Source organism: Megascapheus bottae, chromosome 10 (assembly GCF_031878675.1).
Source record: "Megascapheus bottae isolate mThoBot1 chromosome 10, mThoBot2.hap1, whole genome shotgun sequence".
Lineage (NCBI taxonomy): Eukaryota > Metazoa > Chordata > Mammalia > Rodentia > Geomyidae > Megascapheus > Megascapheus bottae.
The window spans coordinates 46,809,030-46,832,936 of NC_143518.1; the positions used below are offsets into that span (position 1 = coordinate 46,809,030).

At 35.9% G+C, this 23,907-nt stretch overlaps 1 protein-coding gene across 1 annotated transcript in view; it reads left to right on the plus strand.

The window, feature by feature from the left end:
- Positions 1–23,907, plus strand: part of Gpatch2 (G-patch domain containing 2) — a 134,043-nt gene that overhangs the window by 76,318 nt on the left and 33,818 nt on the right. The window contains exons 6-7 of the mRNA XM_090341188.1: positions 18,561–18,625; positions 23,007–23,046. Coding sequence (XP_090197314.1) covers positions 18,561–18,625; positions 23,007–23,046 — 105 coding nt within the window. The remainder of the gene's footprint in view (positions 1–18,560; positions 18,626–23,006; positions 23,047–23,907) is intronic.

Below are 23,907 nucleotides of genomic sequence, written 5' to 3' on the forward strand. Positions count from 1 at the left end.
GGTTAATGGATCACTTGAGTCCAAGAGTTTAAGTAAAACCCACCCAGGCAATATAACAGAACCGTGTCTCAAAAAAATAAATAAAAATGAAAGGTTCATTTTGCATGTGAAATGTAACTAGGCTCCAAATATGAAGTTAACTAGGCCTTCCATACTCTGATTAAAAGTAAGACAATGGATGGTTGTCCATCTTCTAGAGTAATGTGTTACCTATTTAATAGGATTTTTAATTTGTAGTATAGAATTTGATTTGTGTATTGAATGATGTTAGCTAGATGTTTTGATGACTCAGCCTAAGTCTTTGGAATGTAGATGATGTAGAATTGTGCCTTTTGTTTTTATAGTTAGGCAGCAGTTAATTGTAATGTTATAATCATAAGTAGTTGGGAGGTAGAAAATTTGGATGATCATTATTCAAGGCCAGAATGACAGAAGGCTCACAGGATCCATCCCAGCCAAGAAAACCTGAGTAGGGCAGTACAAAGCTGGCCAGGAGAGTCCACAGTTTCAATGAAAGACCCTATTTAAAAGTTAAAGTAAAAAGGGGCTCCCTAGCACACACTCCCTGAGTTCAAACTCTAGTGCCGCAAAAGAAGAATCTGGGCACAGGAGGCATATTTCCTTTTTTCTGTAGTTCATTTCTTTCAGGACCTTATAATTGGCCAAGAAAAGCAAATCTGCTGTAAAACATTCAATTTAGAGGCCATTATGATAGATAAGATATTTAACTTTTATTTAAGCTCATGACCTTTACACTAATTGGAAAGCATTAGAATTATCAGCTTGTGTAGTCACTACTCATACCTTCATCAAAATTACTGAGTTCCCTAATACAGACTTGGAAGTGCAAGGTTTTTTGCTTAGTTCATAAAAGAACCGTTCTTTTAACATTCAATATGTTTTGTAAAATAATGTGTGTTTTTCCAATATGCTTGCTTGTAAAAAGTGGCTATTCATTGATTTTACCAAACTTAACCAATATGTTTTTGAGGAGCTTCCTGAAAGGAGTAGTAATGACATTCAGTGTTGCCGCCCACCACAACAACTTGTCATTTTGGAGGCGAACTTGGAATGATCACAGACTCAAATAGCTGCAAGCAGAGGTCTTTTATTTCTCTCTTTCTTCTCTGCCTCTCTCCTTTCTCCTTCTCTCTTCTCTCTCCCTCTTTTCTCCCTTCTCCCCTGTTCCCCGGAAACTCCACACTATTTATAACTAAGCAGCCAATCACAGTAAAGGTCATCTGGAAAGCAGCAAAAAAAACCTGGAAGAAATCTAGCGATCCACTCTATCCACAAGCAGGGAAGAAACAAATCAACAAATGCAAAGAAACTTCCTGGTCAGCAAGTACTGACTCATTGGCGAGCTGCCAGGTGCCATCTTATAATCTTACTTCCTCAGAAGGCTGAAAGCAATGGTCTCCAACATCTCCCCCTTTTTTACTTTAGAAAAGAAGGAAAGGAAAAAAAGGAGAAGATCCTAGGATATGTATGGCTACCATCATATCAGATCGACTGTGCCTGTCTTAGGTGTCTCCAAGCTTGTTAGTCTTCTTACCCGTCATGGGATCACCAAGTACTTTATACTTGGCTCCTGTCTTAGGTTAATAGGCTAACAACTGGGACTTACCCGTCTCTGACTACCAGCCATCCATTTAAGCAAGCCAGACCTGAGGGGAGCCACCTGTTTCCATGGCAGCAAACACCTATCATATTAGCATTCACTGTCTATGTTGACTTTGCATTATTTTACACAAGCAGTATGACATACTACAATTATAACACATAAAAAACAAATCCAAGCCAATCAATCCTGCCCAAGTTTGACCAAATCCCAAAACAGTCTCAAATAAACATGTCCAATCACCCAACGTTGGAATATCATCAACATGTGTCTGATTATTTGTGTACGTAGAGAAGCTGTCAAGTTATCAACCTGAGCATTCCATGTTATGTCCAAGGTTTTTAGACAGATTAGCCGCTTGACTGAAATTGTTATATGGTATTCCCCTCAAGTAAAATCCGGAATAAGCAGCTACACAAGAGGTGCTCTTCACATGCTCCAGAATATTCAGTTGTTCTTGCAACAAATCAACTCGTTGATTAAGCATAGCAATTCCAGTCCTCAGTTGGCTTTTGATAAAAGATGACTGAGCCACAAAATTAGCTCTTGAGGATCCTTGACATCCAGTCCAGGGGGGCAGCCAAGATTGTTCAGGTTCCCAGCAGCGTGGTCCTCAGCGACGTTGATAGGGTCGTGTATCGTTGGCCTGTGGATTCATTCCGGAACCATACTCATGCTAAGTAGAGCCTTCGTCTTGACCGACATGCTTCCGAGGAGCCTCCACTGACGTATCAGTCTCTCCGGCGCCCAAATGGGACTGTCAGCGACCTGTGGAAAAACACAAACACTTCCTCGCCCCCCACATGAGAACAGGGTCTGGTCTTTTCCAGTTTTTCCAGAAAAACTATCCACAATACTAAAGGTTTATGACTTCTAGAAGGATTAAAATGTCTATCTCCTGCAGAACGTCCTTTAGCATTAAATATTGTCCTACATTCAGCACTTCCTTACATAATTTTTCCAATCATCGGGAACCAAATTTAAATTTGCCAATGAGTCTAACATACTAATAGTGAAACGCTCCTGGGGTCCATAAGCCATAACGGATTCCTTTAGCTGTTAAACGGTTTTAAAATCTATTGGTTGATGAAATCTTGCCTGATTTTGATCCTCAAACACTGGAAAACCCCACTCATTCCTCATTTCTAGCTTTTACTCTTTTAGCTAACTTGGAGAGAGATCTGAGGAAGCTCACCATTGGCTCCTCCCTCTGAGGCACAGACAGCTGAAGTATGGGCCGCGGCCCCCTATCTTGCAATTCCTCCCCCGAGCAAGGCTTTCTAAATCACTACCACTTAATTCTTCCTCTCCCTGTTTACTCGATTCTCGCTCATATATCTCTCCAAGTGTCTCTGCGCTTTTTTCCACCTGTTGTTTAACTCTGTTTGGACGAAAGCAAGCACTCCCGTATAAGTTGCCACATAGGAAATGTTCCTCACGGGAGGTCTCCCTGTCTTAATGCTTTTTCCAAATCTAACTTATGTAAATCCCACTGTGGTACATTAAGAACTCCTTCATTCAAAAACCAGGGACTTATTTTTGCTATTCCTATTCATATAAGCCTTAACCGTGGCTGCCTTAACTACTGTGCCATTAACTTGAAGTAAATCTCTTATGACTCTAGCCATCTGGTCCTTGGAAACTTCTGAGCCCATTATTCACATTTAACAACGCACAAACCTTTGCTTTGGCTACAACATCTGGTTCTTGGAATCTCCCGGTTCTTTCTGAACCCATTAACCCCGGTTCTTTACCGAACCCCTTATTGCCTCGCCCTTTCCGCTCTGGCCAGAGACTTCTGCGAGGTTCCTCAGTTTCCCCACCATGTCAAAGTGACCTGCACTTCGGAGGTGAACTGGGAATGATTATTGCCTCGCCCCCCACGAGGTTCCTCAGTACTTACCCACCATGCCGAAAAAACGTCCCCGTACGGGCCACCACTTGTTGCTGCCCGCCGCAACAACACGTCACTTCAGAGGCAAACTGGGAATGCTCACAGACTCAAATCGCTGCAAGCAGAGGTCTTTTATTTTTCTCTCTCTCTTCTCTGCCTCTCTCCTTTCTCCTCTCTTCTCTCTCTGTCTTTTCTCCCTTCTCCCCCCGTTCCCTGGAAACCCCACACTATTTATATCCTTAAGCAGCCAATAAAGGTCCTCTGCAAAGCAGCAAACAAACCTGGAAGAAATCTAGCGATCCACTCTATCCACAAGCATGGAAGAAACAAATCAACAAATGCAAAGAAACTTCCTGGTCAGCAAGTACTGACTCATTGACGAGCTGCCAGGTGCCATCTTACAATCTTACTTCCTCAGGAGACTGAAAGCAATGGTCTCCACCAATTCAGGACAGACTTCTCTCTATTCATGCACACTTTTTTCCCCCTTTTTTTTTTCTTTTTGTACAGGTCTTAGTCCTTCGGGGTCTAAGTCCTTCTTTTGTGTTTCAGCCTCCTGAGTAGGTAGGATTACAGGCTTGAGCCACTGGGCTTGTACACATACCCTTTGTCATCCTTCTACCAGCTCTATGAAGAGCTTCTTTTTATTAAGCAAGAATCTACTGTAACATTGTCATCTTATTAAGTTTGTATCTTGTGTGAGACTATATAAAGCAGTATAAATCACTCTAGTTAATAAACACTGATGTGACACTCGCAAAATAATTATTACTGTTCTTCTCATTTTATTAATGAGGCAATTGGGGTAATGAGTAACGAAGCCTGAGAAAAGTTGAGACTGAGAGCATGTAAGGCTGTTTCTGTAAGGCTCTTAATTGAGATGCACTTCTATTCTTTGCAACCACTCCATACCAGGAAAATATGGTGAAACCTGCAAGTCCAGTTTCTTACAGTGAACTTGGCAGATGGTCAGTCCTATACAGCCACTGCTAGGACTTTGACTTACTTTATTTTCTAAACCCCTCACAAACTTTTCTTAGCCAGAGCCAATATTGTAGATTTGTATATGGAAAATATGATACACATTTCGTGGAATTTTATGTAGAACAGAAGAAAATCTTCAGCGTTTAACCCTTTGTGTATCTCATAGAAGATGCTTCATCTACGGTAATGTTACATTTAGGGGTTGATGTCAGTTTGTAAGTGTAATTAGTGTTCAGGGGTAGCATGTCACTTCTCCTGACTGAAGCCATTTCTCCTATTGTTAAGCCCTCACTCTTCTTTGGGTCCTAGTGCACATCTACATGTGCCCACATTATGTGTGAGGACTCCAGGGTCACCTCTCTAGCACACTTGGGCCTTTAGGACCAGCTGTATTCTCTCTTGCTCTTAGTAGCTTCCTTGCTTTGAGAAATACAGCATTATTATTTTTGTTATTGTTATTTATTTATTTATTTTTTTGCCAGTTGTGGGGCTTGAATTCAGGGCCTGAGCATTGTCCTTGGACTTTTCTCAAGGCTCGAGCTCTACTCTTGAAGCACAGCACCACTTCTAGCTTTCAGGTGGGTGTCCTCTTTTTCAGACATGCCAGCTCCCCAGGTGTGCCTCAGGATTCAGACACCCCTCTGTGATTGTACATCCATACTTCTCAGACCTCCTCCCTTACCATAAAGGAAAGGGCAAGCACGGTTAGAATACTTGCTCCTGAATTGGTTCTCTGGTATTGGCCTTAGTTCTGTCCTCCACAGGCTCCAGGAGAACTTCTTGACAGAAAAAGTGGCCTCTTCTTGCTGTACGAAATGGAAATTAGACCCCACAACCCCAGACAGGTTAGAAACTAGAAATTAACAAGGGATAGATTTATTGAAGCCAATAGTACAAAATAAATTATGAAAATATTTTATTTACTTTTTGGTTGATTTGACGTGTCTATAATGGAGTTTGGCACTATTGGTCATGATAATCTTAACTTACTGTGTATCTCCCTTCTCTTCATTTGTTTGCCCTTCTCCCCATGACTTCACCTTATTCCTTCTAAGTACCATTCTTCTGATGTTTATTTTATTGAACTTTGACTTTGCCTTTCTAAGAAATTACATTATTTGAGATCTCCCTTAAATCTTATCAGTTGATTCACTTATATACACTTGCATACCACAAAATTTACTTACTAGTTTATAAGCTAAATCTAGATTCCACATGTGAGGAAAACATGCAACATTTGTCTCATTGAACCTGACCTACTTCACTAAACATATTTTTTCTGAGGTCTTACAATTTCCTTACACATGGTGCAATATAATTCTTTCTAATATAAGAGTAAAATTCCACTGTGTGTATATCATTAGGTTTTTTGTATGGTTAACTCTTTTTTTTCATATATTTTTTATTGTAATTAATAGAAGGGTTACATGATATTTGCCAGATAGAAGGTGCATTAATTCACATACATTGATACCCTTTCACATGTCTTGGTCCCCATTTCCCTCCCCCCCCCACCCCAACCCCATCTTGTTTTCCCCCGTTTCCTATCCAATTTCAAATAACCAAATACAAATATATCCGATATATCAGGTAACAAAGTCAGATACTGTAACAATATGAGATAACGAGGGGACAGCAAAAGAGATGAGAGATAACATAGTACCTTAAGAACAACAATCATTCATTATATGGCTTATGTTTCTATATCCTAGAGATCCTTTCATTTAGCGTCCTACTATATGGCCTTTTGTATCAAGGTTTTGCTCTATTGCAAATCTCTGCTAGGAGAGCCCACTGTTTCTACTGATTATGACAAATGAGGGAAACCATTGAGCCTAAGTTCCTTTGAGTCTGGCTTACTTCACTTAATATGATCTTTTCTAAGTCTTTCCATTTCCTAACAAATGGGGCGATGGGACGATGTTGTTCTTTCTGACAGCAGCATAGAATTCCATTGTGTACAAATACCACATCTTGTTGATCCATTCATCAACTGAGGGACATCTGGGTTGGTTCCATATCTTTGCTATGGTAAATAGTGCTGCAATGAACATTGTTGTGCTGGTGGATTTAGTATATCTTTGTTTCTGGATGATTGGGTAAATGCCAAGTAGTGGAATTGCTGGGTCATACGGGAGCTCTATATCATTAGGTTTTGATGTCTTACCTATTCCTAGAAAAACTTGCTGATTTGGATTTTAATGACCTTTCCTATGGGTCCTTTTGTAGCTGTGACAAAAACTACTGTTTAAAATTACTATGTTTTATTTTTATATACTACATTTATGTATTTTGTTTACGTCCTATTAGATAATGGGGTTTAGACTACTATTCTGTCTTCCATAGCACGTGGCATCCTAGTAGACAAATAAATTGGTTTTTACTACCAAAATAGCTTCATACTCTATAAAAATACTAGCATACTAAGGTGGCATGGTCACCAGTCAAAAAAATGACTGCGCATCTGGGACTGTGGCTTAAGTTGTAAAGCACCAGTCTATCAGGCACCAAGCCCTATATTCAAACTCTGCTGTCAGTACAACCAATATACCATCATTCTCCCTTTTGAGAGAGACGGAAGAAGGAAGAGGAAGAGTGGGGGAGGGAGGGCGGAAGGGAGGGAGGACACTTTTGTCAGTGTTACCGTGCCAAGAATTTCCTTTGTAAATTTCCTTTGACCCACTGACTAAACTAATGTTTCTTATTGACTAAAATTTGACCTGATCATCTCCAGCTGCCAGATTGATTATATTAGGCCGCTAGAATTATGAGAGATATTTACTTGTTATCAATTTGAAGCTAATTCTGTTAAGTATTTTAGCAAAATATCAGCAAAAAAATGAAACAGTTATCTGCTTGAAATAGATGTTGGCTAAAGCATGTTCAAAGTTACAAATGAGTATTGGGGATTTTTGTTATTCATTGAGTATGTAATGTAGTAAATTCATACTTGCCTCTGTGATTAATACATGATCCCTAAAATTAATTCTGTCATATTTCTTTTTTTTTGCCTGCCAGTTGTGGGGCTTGAACTCAGAGCCTCAGCACTGTCCTTGGACTTTTCTCCAGGCTAAAGCTCTACCACTTGAGCCACAGCACCACTTGCAGCTTTTTTCTATGTATGTGATACTGAGGAATTGAATGTGTCTTCATGTATGCTAGGCAAGCATTCTACCACTAGGCTACACTCCTGGCCCTTCCTTCCTTTTTTTTTTTTTTTTTGTGGGCCATGGGGTTGAACTCCGCCAGCCTGGGCACTGTCCCTGAGCTCTTCAACTCAAGGCTACCACCCTGCCCCTGGGCCTGGGCATTGTCCCTGAGCTCTTCAACTCAAGGCTGCTACTCTACCCTTGAGCCAAGCCTCCCTTTTTCCAGGGATTAATTGGAGATATGAGTCTCAGGTTCTTTTGTGCCCAGGCTGGCTTTGAACCTTGATCCTCAGATCTCAGCCTCCTGAGTAGCTAGGATTACAGGTGTGAGCCACCATGCCTGGCTCAGTTAAAGGAATTTTAAAAATACCTACAGAATAATTTTATTTTAGCCAGACACAGTGGCTTAGTTTTGTAATCCTAGCTACTCAGGAGGCTGAGATCAGAGGATCACTGTTCAAACTCAGGCACTAGAGACTGCCAGATTCTTATCTCCACTTACCCATTAGAAAATGGGAAGTGGGACTATGACTCAACTGTAGTATGGTAGCCTTGAGCTGAAGCGCTCAGGGACACCACCCAGGCCCAGTGTTCAAGCCCCCATGACCAACAACAACAAAAATATAATAATATTATCTTGTTTTAGATTGTATTATACAAAATTGAGTTTGACTATGAAATTTTGTGTCATATTTGGTTCAGTTATAAGGCTTTTTGTATAACTTTGTTTTATTTATTAACTATAAGACAGTTTAAAATTATGGAGACTGGCAGCATCTTCCTTATAAATTACTGAAAGTATGTTTTTTAGATTTTTCGAAACAATGTTTTAAACATCTATATTTTTTCTTTCACTATAAACCTAGATTGTATATAACATCTGTGTCAGATAAATGCTGTAAAAAATTAGCTTACAAAACTTTGGAAAACAATAGAGATAACATGCATTCCCCAAAAAAGGAAATATATAATTCACAGCAGTGTGATACATTGTTAAACAATATGGAAAGAAAATAACTTTAAGTACTGATAGTTGATCATGTGATTCTGAGTATCAATTTATAACCAGCACATAAACATTTTCTTAGTTTATTTAGATTCTTAAATGTTTAATGTACAAGTAGACTTATAGTCCAGAAAGTGGTCCCAATGATTTATTATATATGCATATGTGCTTACAAGATCTCATAGTGGTGTCATGTTGCTTTGTGTCCTCCTCTTCTACCAAAAATATACATAAAAGAAGAAAAATAAGATAATTAGGTTGCTTGGGTATTACAGTTCTCCTTAGGAACCAAAACCTATTGAGTACTGCTTTTGTTTCTTACTTCTAATAGTTTCTATAATAGATTGCAGGGCTTAGCTCCAGGGTGAAAACAATTTCATGGCTTTCTGACTGTTATTCTGGAACCTCAGTAAAACTATAGGCAATGCAAGAGACCTTAAAACTTACAGTTTTCACGCATTGAATTTTCTTAAAATAATTAAATGTTATATTTACAGTATTTTGAATGTATAGAAAGGTAACAAAACTTTTGTGAACTACGTGCTTTGTATTTCTAGTTAATAAGAAGAGCATACTGCAGATCTATGTGGCACCTCCCAGTGGTGCCAACTAAGCTAGAAGCAAATAACTGAGAACAGTTTTGAGCAGGCCTGAGAATAGGACAGAATTCTGAAAAGAGGGATGAAATAGTTATGTGTGAGAACCAGTTTTTTTATATATTTTTTATTGTAATTAATAGAAGGGTTACATGATATTTGCCAGATAAATGGTACATTAATTCCCATACATTGATACCCTTTCACATGTCTTGGTCCCCATTTCCCTTGTGAGAACCAGTTTTAAAAATGCAATAGCACCTTTTGATTCACTAGTCATGTTGGATAGTAATTTTTATTGGATACATCTTAAAATAGGTAGATTGGGTTATGGATAAACCAAGCCAAATATATAATTGTATATTTAATAGATGTATAAAAACTAGTAATTCCCTATGCCTGGGGGGCTTTTATTAATAAGAAGCTACAGCGTATGATTAAAGCTCTAAATATATACATATGTATATAATTTATATAGTCATAATTACATGTTTTGTACATAATTATACATAATATCTTTGCATAGTTGAATGCATAAATATATTACATATTTAGTATATCTAATTTGTATATTTATATTATATATTTATGTAATATGTATTAAGGCTGCTCAACAAAAATTGCAGAATCTTTACATCTTCATTACAGATACTGAAGTTGATATGTCCTAATCATAGCTGTCAAACACTTTCAAATATAAAATTAATTTTGACCTAAGGTAGATAAAATAATACAGAATTTTAATTTTTTTCTTTATATTAAACATTACATATATAACATTTATATATAAATGTTTACATAAAATAATTATGTCTTTCTAAAATTTATAGATTCTTTCAAATATTTTTTTCATTTTCTTTTTTTTTAGTTTCCCTTTACACTTGCAGTGTAAAGCATATAGCACTGAAGTAAACTTGCAGAGCTTTTTAAAACACACATGCATTTTGTTGATGACTCTGACATTAGCAGAAAGCAAGTCTTTATTCAACTTAGATGTTACATCAGGCTACTGATGTACCTTTCTGAATCCCATGGCAGTGTTGCCAACTGCATTAGTGAGGGATTTAGGAAGCACTGGTCAGCCGGTAGAGGACACTCACAGCTTACTACTAACTCTGGACAGCTAAGTAAAACTATCTTTCACTATCTCTATTGGATAGCATTGTAAGCTGATTTTTAGTTCTTACTCAAAAAATACTATTGTGAAATAGATTGAAATAATATTTTTATATTTGCTTTTTAAGTTTGCAGATTAATCTTTTCTATGAAAGCAATTTGTCACTCATTAATAGTGCATACTAATAATTAGAATTAATATACTTACTAACTAGAAATATTAACATTCTAATAGACTAAAATGATAAATTTTTAATTATTAATACTGACTAGGTTGTCTTTGCTATTGTTTTAGTTTATAAGTGTCATTATTTAGTGAGCACTGGCCTCAAACTCATTAGGTAACCCTGGCTGGCCTCAAACTCGAAATGGCCTTAACTTACCCCCTAAGTGCCTGAATTACTGTTGTATACCACAATATGCAGCCTGACTGTACTTTAACTTAGAACAGAACTACATGCTGTGTTTAAATTTTACAGTTAGTTTAATTTTAAGATATCATTTGCCAGTGTCAAATACATAAATGTATATATGTATATTTCAAAACTTTCATCAACTTAAGACAAATTTTATTTTAGCAGTTCTCAGAGAAGTATATTTGTTTCTTGAAAGTGTACTAAGATTCCTTCCAAAGTACATGAAGTGTATGTCTCTATCCACCTCTCACTATATTGCTGACAGCTGTAAGGTTAGCATCTACCCTCTGCCAGTGTCTTGATTCCTGCTGGGGAGACTAATCCTCAATTGAAAGGAAAGCCCTGGGCTTCTCTGTGGTTTATTTCCTCTGACTTTTTGATTCTTTAAAAAACCTTCCTGGTTTAAAGGTGTAATCTCACATTTAGATTGATACCTGCTTCTGAAAGATGTAAGAGAGAAAAAGATACCAGATATTCCCCCCCCCCCTCTCTCTTTCTCTCTCTCTCTCTCTCTCTCTCTCTCTCTCTCTCTCTCTCTCTATATATATATATATATATATATATATATATATATATATACACACACACACACACACACACACACTCTTCATGTCCTCCAAGTTTCTCAGACTCTCATCCTGAAGTATTTACATACCATGTTTAGATGCACTGCGTTTCCCTAGTGATTAGTCTCAGTCCTGGACCATTTGTTATTTTAAGTGACACGTGGTGGTATCTGAGAGCCCCTTCCAGAGCTGCAAAGCCTCCCCCAAAGTTATGTAGTTCATTTTCAACATTGTGTCTAGTAGGTTTCATTGTTGAGTATGTTCACCCTTTGTCCTACAGTTTCTGTGCTTCCCCTTGTTACCAGAAGTTACAGGCCAGCTCCAAAGTATCCCTGGATGTATCATTCTAGGCTAAAGATTTCCCAAGCAAGTATATTATATCATGGTTACCTTTTTTTTTTTTTTTTGCCAGTCCTGGGCTTGAGCTCAGGGCCTGAGCACTGTCCTTGGACTTTCTCAAGGCTAGAGCTCTACCACTTGAGCCTCAGCACCAATATTGGCTTTTTTTTTTCTATGTATGTGGGGTACCGAGGAATCGAACCCAGGTCTTCATGCATACTAGGCAAGCACTTTAACCACTAGGCCAAACTCCCGGCCCATGGTTACCATTTTCTATGGAAAATCCCTAAGTACAAAAAACTTTGTACTTGTATATTATCTCCCTGATTTGTATGTTGTTTCCCTGGGAAAAATATACCCTAAGTGGTGAACATGGCAACTTGCTCTCCTACATCTCTGATATTAGCTCTTCTCTCTGATGTGATGTCTATTCTCTCTAGGCAGCTTATTTGTGAAAAACATCCGATAAGCAAGGCAGAACTGTATAGAACTATTGTTCTTAATGCCAACAAGAATGTTTCTACTCCTTGTGAATTTGTGACATGTCATGTCATTATTATCCCTTTTCTGTTGGTTAGTTATGGTTATTTTCTTCCTAAAAGGATATCCCAACAGCATGGAATCCTTGACTTTGACTAACAGATAAAAATTAGCACATTCCCTCACTGTGTTCTATCTTTGTGTTATAATTTATATTGCATGCAGAACAGGATACTTTATGCTACCTAGTTTCTCAAGGCAATGTCAGCTCTGTTGAAAAGAGCAATGTTAGTTGTGAATGTCAGTATTCTTTTAAGATTTGTTTGTTAAGGAGGAACTGGCTTATATTTTTATATCCTTGTTAGGTTATGTAAGATCCTAAATTTCAAGACATTTTCCTAATTGGAAAGCCAAGTTATATTATATAAAGCTACTGACAGTGCAAGTTCCTAATCACAGGTATTCCAGTTGTCCCTGAGAAGTGGATCATTTTTATTCTTTAAAAAAAATATTGCAAAGGTCATATACAGAGGGAGTACAGTTATATAAGTCAGGAAAATGAATACATTTCATTTTGAACAATGTTGCCTCCCTCCTTCATTCTTTCCCAGACTTCCCTCCCTCCAAGTTACATAGTTCATTTCTAACATTATGTCTAGTGGGCTTCATTGTTGAATTGGTTCACCCTTTGTCCCATCATTTCCTCTTCTCTGTAAATCAGATAAACTTATATACCAAAGGGTATAGCAATCAAAAACAGCAACAGACAGAATTAACCAAATAAAAAAGGAACCCTCCAATTCTTGGAGCTCATTTCAGTAAGCATCATTTTATATGATCATATGCACATAGTGATTGAGCCCTTGAGATCCTCTCCTAAAAATATCCTCCTTTGTTTTACTATTTTAATGGCATTATATCAAACTGGAGATGTGCATGGCAAACGATATAGCTAGCAAAATAAATACAAAGCCCCCTGAATGAAAAAAAGATCTTCACTAGCTATACATCAGACAAGGGATCATATCTAAAATATACATCTTTATTCTTGAATATTCCTTATATGTGGGTTTGGCCTAAAGACAAAATTCCTGTTGGGTAAGGTTTTGGTAACCTCACATCCATTACATGTCATGTATTTTGTATGCACTTACTATTTTTTTTAAAAAAAAAGTTTTTTACACAATTCTGGACCTCCTGTAAATCTATTCCTTTTTTAATTTTATTTATTTATTTGTTTATTTTTGCCAATCCTGGGCTTGAGCTCAGGGCCTGAGCACTGTCCCTGCATTTTTCTCAAGGATAGAGCTCTACCAATTGAGCCTCAGCACCATTTCTGGCTTTTTTTCTATGTATGTGGTACCAAGGAATTGAACCCTGGTCTTCGTGCATGCTAGGCAAGCACTCTACCTCTAGGCCAAACTCCGGGCCCCTGTAAATCTATTCTTTTACTTGGCTTGAAGCCCCAGAGAGTGAAGATACAAGATAAATTCTTGAGAATTATTTACTAATATTAATCTTACTCTTAAGAAACAGGAAAAAATTTGGAATAGAAGGGTCCTATAACTCAAAGCTTTATCAAATAGTAATACAACTGAAATCACCCAAATGAAAAGAAACAGTAGTGAATTTAAGCATACCTTTATATATATGTAAATTCCTAGTAGTACTTGTTGAATTGTGTCAGATAAGCCATAATGCTGATCTTGAAACAGTGTATTCATAAGGAGGTCACTTAAGCAGGAGGTGAAGAAGTGACCCCAGGAATCCTTGAACACATACTTGGGTTCATTTTACTATCAGCTTGGTACCATGGGTAATGGGCACCAGGAAGGCTTTGTGTGAAAACAGCAGTTTAGAAACTTAGTAAAAAGGCAACTTAGGAAAAGGGCAACTTAGGAAAAGGGATTGGTACAGATAGATTGAATACAATTCCCTTCTCAGAGTGATTTTTTATTTTCTTCCTAAATTAGATAGCTACTTTGTTTTCCTCTAATCTTACCAATGCTGTACAATTTTTGCTACTTGAATTGCTTTATTTTTGTATTTAGGTTGGAAGTAATTCCCAAGTACCTTTTTTAAATAACTTTTTCCCGTGTGACTTTTGCAGTAATTTTAATGTTGTTTTCTTGAATCAGTTTTCCCAAAATAGATTGTGCCTTGCCTTTTGTGAATTGTAGCCATTCTGTGATTTTATTAGAATAGATGACACAGTGAAATATTTTATTCATTCTTCAACCAGGTTGTTACATCAAAACATAGGTGACCTCATTTGAAATGACTTTGGAGAATTTCCCTTTGTTCTTGTGTATTAGATAAAGATAAATCTTAAAAATTCTGAAAAAAATTAGAATAATTTTTTTAAGTGATAGCAAACTTTCAGACTAACCATCAAAATCCATTTGTTCCTACTTCTTTATCCTCCTGTTACTTCCTACCCTCAGGGGTTAAAGTCATATTTTTTAAACTGTTTTTGTTCACTTGTTTTCTTTAATATCTGTCACATGTATTTGACAGACACATTTCTGGAACATACTGGAGGCCCTCATGCAGAGCCTGCTGAACATTAAAGGCATGTTTCTTTCTTCAAAGAAGTCAAATTAATAATTGTCCTAAGAGAAACAGGAAACACGTAGGACTTGACAAGCTAGCTGAGGGACTAAGACAGTGCCTCCCTCCAGCTGGAAGCGGCACTGATTTGATTGACCTGTTCTCACACAATTGAAAAATCATCTTTGAATGGCAGCCTGCCACAAAAAGGGATTTGGTGGCATGGCTACCTAAGCAGAATAGCATTTGGGAGGCAAATAAACCAGAGTTGACAAATTAGAATATAACTGTGGCAGAGCAGATATAAATTTTCCTCATTTGTGGAAATGGAAATAGGTTTAGTAAGAGCATAAAAATGAGATGGATATAAAACCAACCATTCTGAAAAAAAAACATTCTGTTTATCTGTTAAGTCATGAAACTGGTCTTACAGATGGGTGGGAAAAAAGTAAAACATGGCTTTCACTGTGACTAGTAAATGAGAGAAAGGTATCAGGAATCATAGATCTGAATTTCCCACATATTGGTACTTAAGCAAATTTATAATTAAATTGTAGTATTTACATGCCTGCTCCATTTCATCTCCCACTACCATATTCCAGTATTTCAGAGGTTGATCAGTTGACTGTAAACCAAAGCAAATGCTAAGCATCAGAATGACAAAGGGTTATATGATCTAGAAACCATTATTTTACCTGGCTTTGAAGTTTTGTTCACTTTTTAAAAATTTGTATAGTAGGAAGTGATGTTGTGGCTCAAAGTGGTAGAGTGCCATTTTTTTATTTTTTTATTTTTATTTTAAATTTTTATTGTAATGTATAGAGGGGTTACAGTTATATTCACTTTTTTTTGGGCCAGTTCTGGGACTTGAACTCAGGGCCTGGGCACTGTCCTTGGACACTTTTTGCTCAAAGCTAGCTCTCTGCCACTTGAGCCAGAGTGCCACTTGGAGCTTTTTCTGTGTATATGATACTTAGGAATCGAACTCAGGGCTTGATGCATGCTAGGAAAGCACTCAAGCACTCTACCAGTAGGCCATGCTCTGGTCCTAAGCACCATCTTGGAGCAAAAGAGTTCAGGGCACACAGGCCTCAAGTTCAATTCCTACTATTGGCCAAAAAATAAAAATTGTATAGTATGCATAAGTAATGAAAGAAGTATTCTTTCCTGCTTTAGGATTGTAATTATTGTTAGTATAGTAAATAATGTGTAGCAAATGAATGATAAAAATTAAGCGCATGTAACATGGTATCTAAGATTACCATCACTTGATATTGGCTAATTATATAAATAATTATCCCTGGAGTTTTAATGATAACAAGAATTGGGTTGAGAAAATACTAATTCTCAGGAAGACCCAAAATGCCTGTTCCTTCTGTCATTTAATGAAATATATATATATAAACCACTATAGATACTTTGCTAGCTACTGAAGGTGATGTGACTTTTTAAAAGTTTGTGATTTATTCCTATCTTTTTCTGGAATTACTAGAAGGGTGGTTTGGGGGAATAAAACTCTTACTATTCTTAATTATTTACTAGAAATCAGTACTTTGACCTGGTATTTGAACCATAATTTGCTTATGATCTGCCACTGAGCTTCAATACCTAATCCTTCATTTTCTCTCCCCCTCTCTCTCTTTTTTCCCATACTTGATCATAAAACAACTACTATCAATTCTTTAAATGTAGTTCTTCAAACCTAATGTACTTCGAAGTTGTCTGCTCAGAAGGTTAAACGTGTTGGAACACACCTGTAATTTCAGCAGTATATAAGGGGATTATGAGTTCAAGAAATCATATAGAACCCACCAGGGTGATATTGTAAGATCTTGCCTCAAAGGAAAAAGAAACAACAAAAAAAAAGTGTTTTAAAGTTTAAAATCTACTCTAGCTTCAGTCTACCATTTGATTTTCACGGCTGAATTCTCTACTGACTATATTATTCTTAGAACTTTGATAAGCATGTCTAGTCATTAAAGTAGGACTATGTTTCAATGGTAATATTATTCTTCTCCTGAGACTGACCAGTGACCAGTAAACACCATCATAACTGTATATCAACAATGCTATATTTTATTTTTTTGAGAAGTCTACAATAAGAGTATTCTTTAAATGTAAAACATAAATTGACTTGAACTAACTAAGAAAGATATTTGCTTCTATTTTTTTAATCCCATTACTCGATAAATATGTAAAATAATTTAAATGTCTACATTTGATACTGTAAATCTTTTGTGCATTATTTGCTGAAAATTGAATTGAACTTACAGTGTTTTATACTCATGTAATTTCTGAGAAATTCATAGTGTGATTATTTCTGACTAGATTGAAAGCTTACATTTGTATTACGATATAAATTAGTTCTAAATTCTGTTTTATTCAGTTCTGTTGTTCTCATCAGACAATTTATCACATGAGTGTATGTGAAATTCCTTTGTTTATTAAATTTCAGATTATGTACTTTAAGCCAGAGCAAGACTCAAAACATTTTTCCATAAGTATAGCTTCAGGTAAACAAGCAATTTTAGTCCTGAAAATAGCTTCTGCTTCTGTCAACACGTTTATTTTTTCTCTGAGATAAAAAGTTCAGTTTTCTGATATTTGTAGCAAGATAAAGTCAGTAAACAAGATTAATATAGTGTGGAAAAGGTTGTCAGCAGCCCTGGCAAAGGAAATAAGTTGCCTGTACATAGAACATACTGTAAACTGAATAAAAGTGTCAGGTCCACCATGAGATAATGTGATCATGAACCTCTAACAAAGCATGACATAGGCACAGTCGACTTTTCTCATAGCCCCACTGTAGAAAATGGATTACTGCATTCCTGGGATGCCCACTGGAGTAGCATGAAAACCACATTCTGAGGCGAATGCTGGATGTGGTCTAGAGTTAAGCCACATTTACCTAGGCTGTTCCAGCCAACCGTTATCAATGTCATTGTCCGTGCATTTGCAATATTTACATTTCTTGGAATACCTGAGTGTATGCTGGCATCTATGTTACCCATGAAATACAAGAAGAAATAAGATTCTTAAAAATGTTACTTTTAGAAATATATTACTGCCTTATCCTTCATTTTTATTCTCTTCTATTTAAATGGTATTTCCTAAGTAGCTGTGGCTGTTATGAAAGAGCTTATCTTAAAGTTTTACTGTAGCTTCATGCCTTCCATTTGTGATGGTAGATTCATTTGTGCTTGGTGCTTTTTTTAGTTCACTTTGAGAACTTTCTGTTCTCTTTAAAAATGAGTGTAGCTTATATCAAGGAATTATTTGAATTTTTGTGTTGGATTTCTAATTTTGTTTAAAAATTATATTGTATGTTATACCAATAAGTACACTTATTTTTCATTCAGTGTAAATATATAGCTTGTGACTCTGGAAAAACTATAATATAACAATGCTTTATTGACCAAAATTATTGTGTGCATTTGAAGTTTTTCATTATAAGATACATTACTTATTTTTAGGAATTAACTACAAATACAGTGGCCCATAGGAGTATCCACTGCTCTATCAAGCCCTTTTCAGCATCAAATTAAATACAGGTGCAGGACAATATTTGCAAATGAATCACTTATCTGTTTCTTAAGAATAATGTTTACACTATTGTAAAGATACTTTTCAAACAGCCTTTAAGTCCTGGCATCAGGACATTTTTACCATGAATTAGATGATTCTTTTGGTCTATGCTGTTTTTGTCTTGGATTGGAGGATGAATGTGAATGGTGTTGGTTCCATCAATTGCATCCCTATCATCTGTCTTTCTGCAAATCAATCTTTGACTTAAAAAAAAATATATATATATATATGTGTGTGTGTATATATATGTCTCCACAGGTTCCCAGTCCTGGTCCAGTCAGTAACAAGAGGATGGTTCACTTTTCCCCAGATTCTCATCATGAGTGAGTGCTCATGGTATTTGTACAATTTTGTTCAGTTATTTTATCTGTTATTTTATCTGTTTCTTTAGAAAGAGTGGCAGCTATTGCTAATAAAGATGGTTTAGTCTTTACCTATCTTTTAAAAAAATCAATGGAATACACTAATGGTACTAGTGCAAGCGCAGTTAAACATGAATCCATGCCCAAACTTTAAGTGAAGAAGTTTAAGTATTTTATGTTTGTGATGAATTTGAAATACAAGCATTATGTGATATATATGTACAAATATTCATGACATTGTTCAGCATTAAGCACTTCTAGTCAACCATCTTTGTCACCTGCACTTCCTATCCCCCTTACTATTATTTGATTGTTTTTCTAAAAAAGTTTGCTTATTAGATTATACTGGATGCAATTAACAGAAGATATAACTAACAGTACCTTAGAATAGAACGTGTATATGTGTGTGTTGTTTAACAAAAGAAGATGTACACTTAGTGTACAGGTTAGGCAGATAGAGATAATTTTAGTTGTGTGCTTCCCCATACTCTAGCTGTACTAACTGGGCTCTTGCAGTTTTTTGCCCTTCTCTCAGTCTGCTCTCTAGTCTGATACATTTCCAGCATCTCATAGTAGAAAAATCAAGGTATGCTTGCCCTTGGAATATACAGTTGATTTCCCAAGGAATCATGTTCACCAGTAGTTTCAGGCAAGTCAGAATCCTGACTCTTTGCTTCTGCCTATAAACTTGTTTCCTGAAACTCATCAGCTTTTTAAATTTTCCCCACAATTACCTCTCTGCCTTTTTAGGAAAGAAAAAAAAGAATCCTCATCTCCACCCATCCTAATCATACTTTGACATTTGACATCTCACCATGGTATTGTGTCCTTTTTGAAGGACAGAATTAGTTGACTATATTATAAAGCACTTTGCAAATCAGACACACAGTTACTAATTCTTTTTTTTAGTAGTAGATGAATAACCGGACTTCTTAATCTAGAGAGGCTGTATGATATTTGGTATAAAACTCACAGTTCACATAGCAAAGTGGCTTTTATTTCCATTTATTCTTTTTATGTTAATTTATCAATTTGTGTGAAAAGGGTTTCTGAACTCTGAAATGTACAGAAATTAAATGTAGATGCTAAGAACAACTTTAGTCACTGAACATATGAACTGATTTGGCTAAAAGGTCATTCATGATGTCCTTGATGTGATCCTTACTACCACAATTTTTCTAAAATCCTATAGTTAAGAAAATGTAATTTTTAAAATAAAATAACCCTTAATTTTATACTATTTAAGATACTATCTAGTAATTATTTCCTTGGAAGACATAAAGTCCAATCATTAATATATGTTATTTTAGTAGGAAATATTTAGCACAGATAAAGCAGATAGTCATTAATTTTACTAGAGAACCACATAAAAAGTGACAAGAGTCTTCATTCAGCTAGAACAGGGAAGTTACTATCTTTTCTAAGTAAAAATTAAGTTCCGAATTTTTTATTGTATTTTATTGTTGGGATATTGTATAGAGGGGTTACAGTTATATTCGTCAGGTATTGGGTACATTATTTCTCAAATCTTGATACCCCTTCTCATGTTTTTGTCCTCCTTTTCCTCCCTTTTTCCCCTCCAGATCATATTATTGTCCCTCTTCCCTTCCCTATTTAAAATAAACAAATAAACAGATATATAATACACCAGGTAACAAAGTCAGATGCAGTAGCCACATGAGATTAACCATAAGTAGAGAAAAAAAAAAAAAAGAAAGAACCGGTACTAATAAATAGTACATTAAGAACAACAATCACAAAGGTAGACCTCTTGTTTCCAAATCCTAGAATTCATTTCGTTTAGTCTGTTCCTGTATTTTCCAAAATTTGTATTGAATTCTGTTACCTTTTTAAAACATATAGATGTGAAGATGTGTAAAAACATAAGACTAACTCATAGAAACTATGTGTAAGGTAAAATAGGCTTGTTTTGATAACTCAGCCCTCCTTTTTGTGCTTTTTAAATGGTTCCACAATTGTTTTCTCTGCCACCTTTCTCAACCATTTATAATTCTAAATCAAGATAAATATGATCTATTACTTGATTTTTGATTAACCTTTATAGTTTGCTTTTATTTCATATATAAAAGATTTTTTTTACATGGAGAATTATATGTAGGATAGAGTGAAAAAGTTGAACCCCTACCAGTGGCATTCAGGGAAAAAGTTATTTTGGAAATGAGTAAATAAGTGTGAATCTGATCTTTATAAGTGTCAGGTATTTAGATGATTGAAATGCTTCAAGTGAAGTTTTGTGTTTTGTTTGGTTACAATAAAAGGTATTAAAATGTGATTTTTGTATAGACAAAAAAAGAATTATATGTAAATCAAACTTACTTTAAATGCACATCAGTGACTTATTACAACCCTAGGATGAATTCTTTTATAACGCAAATATTCACCCCTTATTTTATCTTGTATAAATATCAAGTTGGCTTAAAGCAAAATTTGCCTGGATTAAATGTTATGTTCATTGGGATACGTTTATACATTGAAATCTAGCACCTATTGTTTGTTTCATAGGGGGATCAGCTTTTACTCTAGATTGAACTGTTAGACAGACAGCCTTGATCAATGTCACCTTTAATTTTCTGGGATTCCTTTGGTTTTAGCTCACACATGTTCTAATTTTTATCTATAGAATAAACATAAAAACAGTCCCTTCTCATTCAGAGTACTTCTAAAGTATTTATGTAACATACAGAAAGATTATTAAATTGCATATGATGCATTTAAATACCACTTAATCTCATTCATTGGAATGGGAGAAGTTGCTGCAGTTTTTAATCTTTTTTATGAAAGACTTTTTAAACTGAAGTGTGCAGTTTATTTTTAAGAGTATTTTTCTTCAAAACAAAAGATATAATCCATAATAAAATAGCAATGTATAATGAATAATCAACTAGCGCTTAATCCAGACACCATTTTGTAACATCAGGAAGTCTCCATTCTCACATTGTCTATGGAATCTGCCCTGCCAGGGAGCACCGCCATCTATGAGCTTGAGAATTGTTTCAGGGATGCAAAGACATGTAGAAGAGCATAGAGTCGGAGCCATTTAAAGCCATTTATTCTAATTTTTATTGCCGCAGAGAAGTTGGGGGAAGGTGGGGGGATACCAGGAAATGTGCCTTTCCGGTGTAAAATCCATGCCTTGTTATAGTGGTAGAAGGAAGCAAATACCAAAACTAGAACATGAACATAATCTCCTAAAGGTTTTATGAGAATAGGATATAGTATATCCCTTATAAAGATGCTTACTAAAGATACTTAGTATTATTCTAGAAGAAAAATTAATAACACCAACAGTAATAACAATGTTATTTTCTAAAATAGTGGTCCATTTGTTTGTTTTTTTTGTTTTTAGTTTTGTGTATTGTGTGGGTCATGGGGCTTGAACTTGGCTGGGCGCTGTCCTGGAGCTCTTCAGCTCAAGGCTACCATCCTACCCTTGAGCCAAGCCCTACTTCCTGCTTTCTAGATGTTAATGGAGATAAACGTCTCAGGTCCTTTTGTGCCTGGGCTGGCTTTGAACCTTGATTTTCAGATCTCAGCCTCCTGAATAACTAGGATTACAGGCATGAGCCACTGTGCCCGGCAGCCATTTGTTTTTATACAGAATGCTTCCAGTGAAGTCAGTAACCCCTAATGGAAGGCTAGTGCCAGGACTGAATTCAGAGCCCCAGGGGCAGCTGTAGCAGTATGCAGGGGTCTGGGCAGAAAGAGATGGGATGCCTTTGATCGTTCAGTGACATCTGTATCTTTTATTTGTGAACTTATTCTCAGCCAGATTCCTGGCTCTGTAACTAAAAGGAAGTGAATCTGAGGTACATTTGACTACTGGTGTAGATTTTTAATCCAGGGCTTTTTGCACTGTTTCTAGGAGCAAAACTTCACAAGAGAATAATCTGGTAGTTTTAGGTGTTTGGGGTTTTTTTGGGTTTTTTGTTGTTGTTGTTTTTGTTGTTTTTGAGGCCAGTAATCAAAAGGTCGTAATTTGTTGTAATGATGCTATAATTAAGTTGTGGTAAATGATAGCATTTGTAGGTTTTTATAACCAGAATTGATTCATAAAATGAATACAGTTCCAGCAGTTTATGTTAACATAATTAAATGGAAATGTAATTCTAACTCAGTTTGCTTATTAAATTGAAAATTACTGGGTTATAAGCACTCTTACATTTCTGTCAAAATTGGTGTAAGTCTAGAATTACATGAAATATCCATTAAAATAAAGCATATTTAAAGCTGCATTGCTAGTGGCAAATCAGTCTGGTGAGCATATTCAAATTGGAGAGCAAGTACTTTTCAGCCACTAACATTTCTTCTCTTTCCTCCACAGCCATTGGTTTAGCCCTGGGGCTAGGACAGAGCATGGCCAGGTAAGGAATATTCTCATCCAAAGAGCAGTCAGTCTCTTTCAAATATTTATCTATTTCCCTTTAGGGTAGTAGGTCAGCTTTATGAGAAAAAGGCTATAAATAAATCCCCAGCTTATTTTTAAAGGAGTTAATGGTATCAGGACTTCACACACTGACAAATAAATTGTCTCAACACTAGAGTTTTCCCAAACTACTGCATTCCTGAGTCACACGACTGACTTCATGGAAAGGCTTAGAAATTTCACTACACTGAATTGAGGGAGGGAAGTGCTTTGGAAAGAAATTTTTATTAAATATAAGATCAATGTATGAACATTTTATGTACATGTAGAATTTGGCAATCATTTCTTCTTCATTTATGTTCTATCTGTAAATGAATTATTTAAATCTCTTCTTGGTGTCCATGACAATACAATCATTTGTTGGTTTCTCAAGAACTTGACATTCATTTAAGTTGTCTTTACATATAGAATAAGTCATCTTAGTCCCTTTGTCTTTTGAATGTATTACTTCTCTCTGTGTACCATGCTAATGCAACTTAGGGCTTATATTATGAGAAGCTTTAATGCATATACATTTTAGGCTTTGAATTTTTGCATGGATATTTTGTTCATTATATATGATGAGTTATTTTTTTATTGGATGATACATAATAAGGTACACTTTTAAAATACATGGAAGTGATAAACCCCAAATCCATGAAGACAGTTTGAGAGGTAGAAAGGGAAAGTAGGTAATAAAGATAAGCTTATGTTTAGAAATGGTAATCGCTTACCCTACTCTTATTGCCAATCTGTAGTATCTTCATAGTTGGATTCAACAACCATAGTTCCCTTGATTTACAAAAGGAAGGGTCATGTG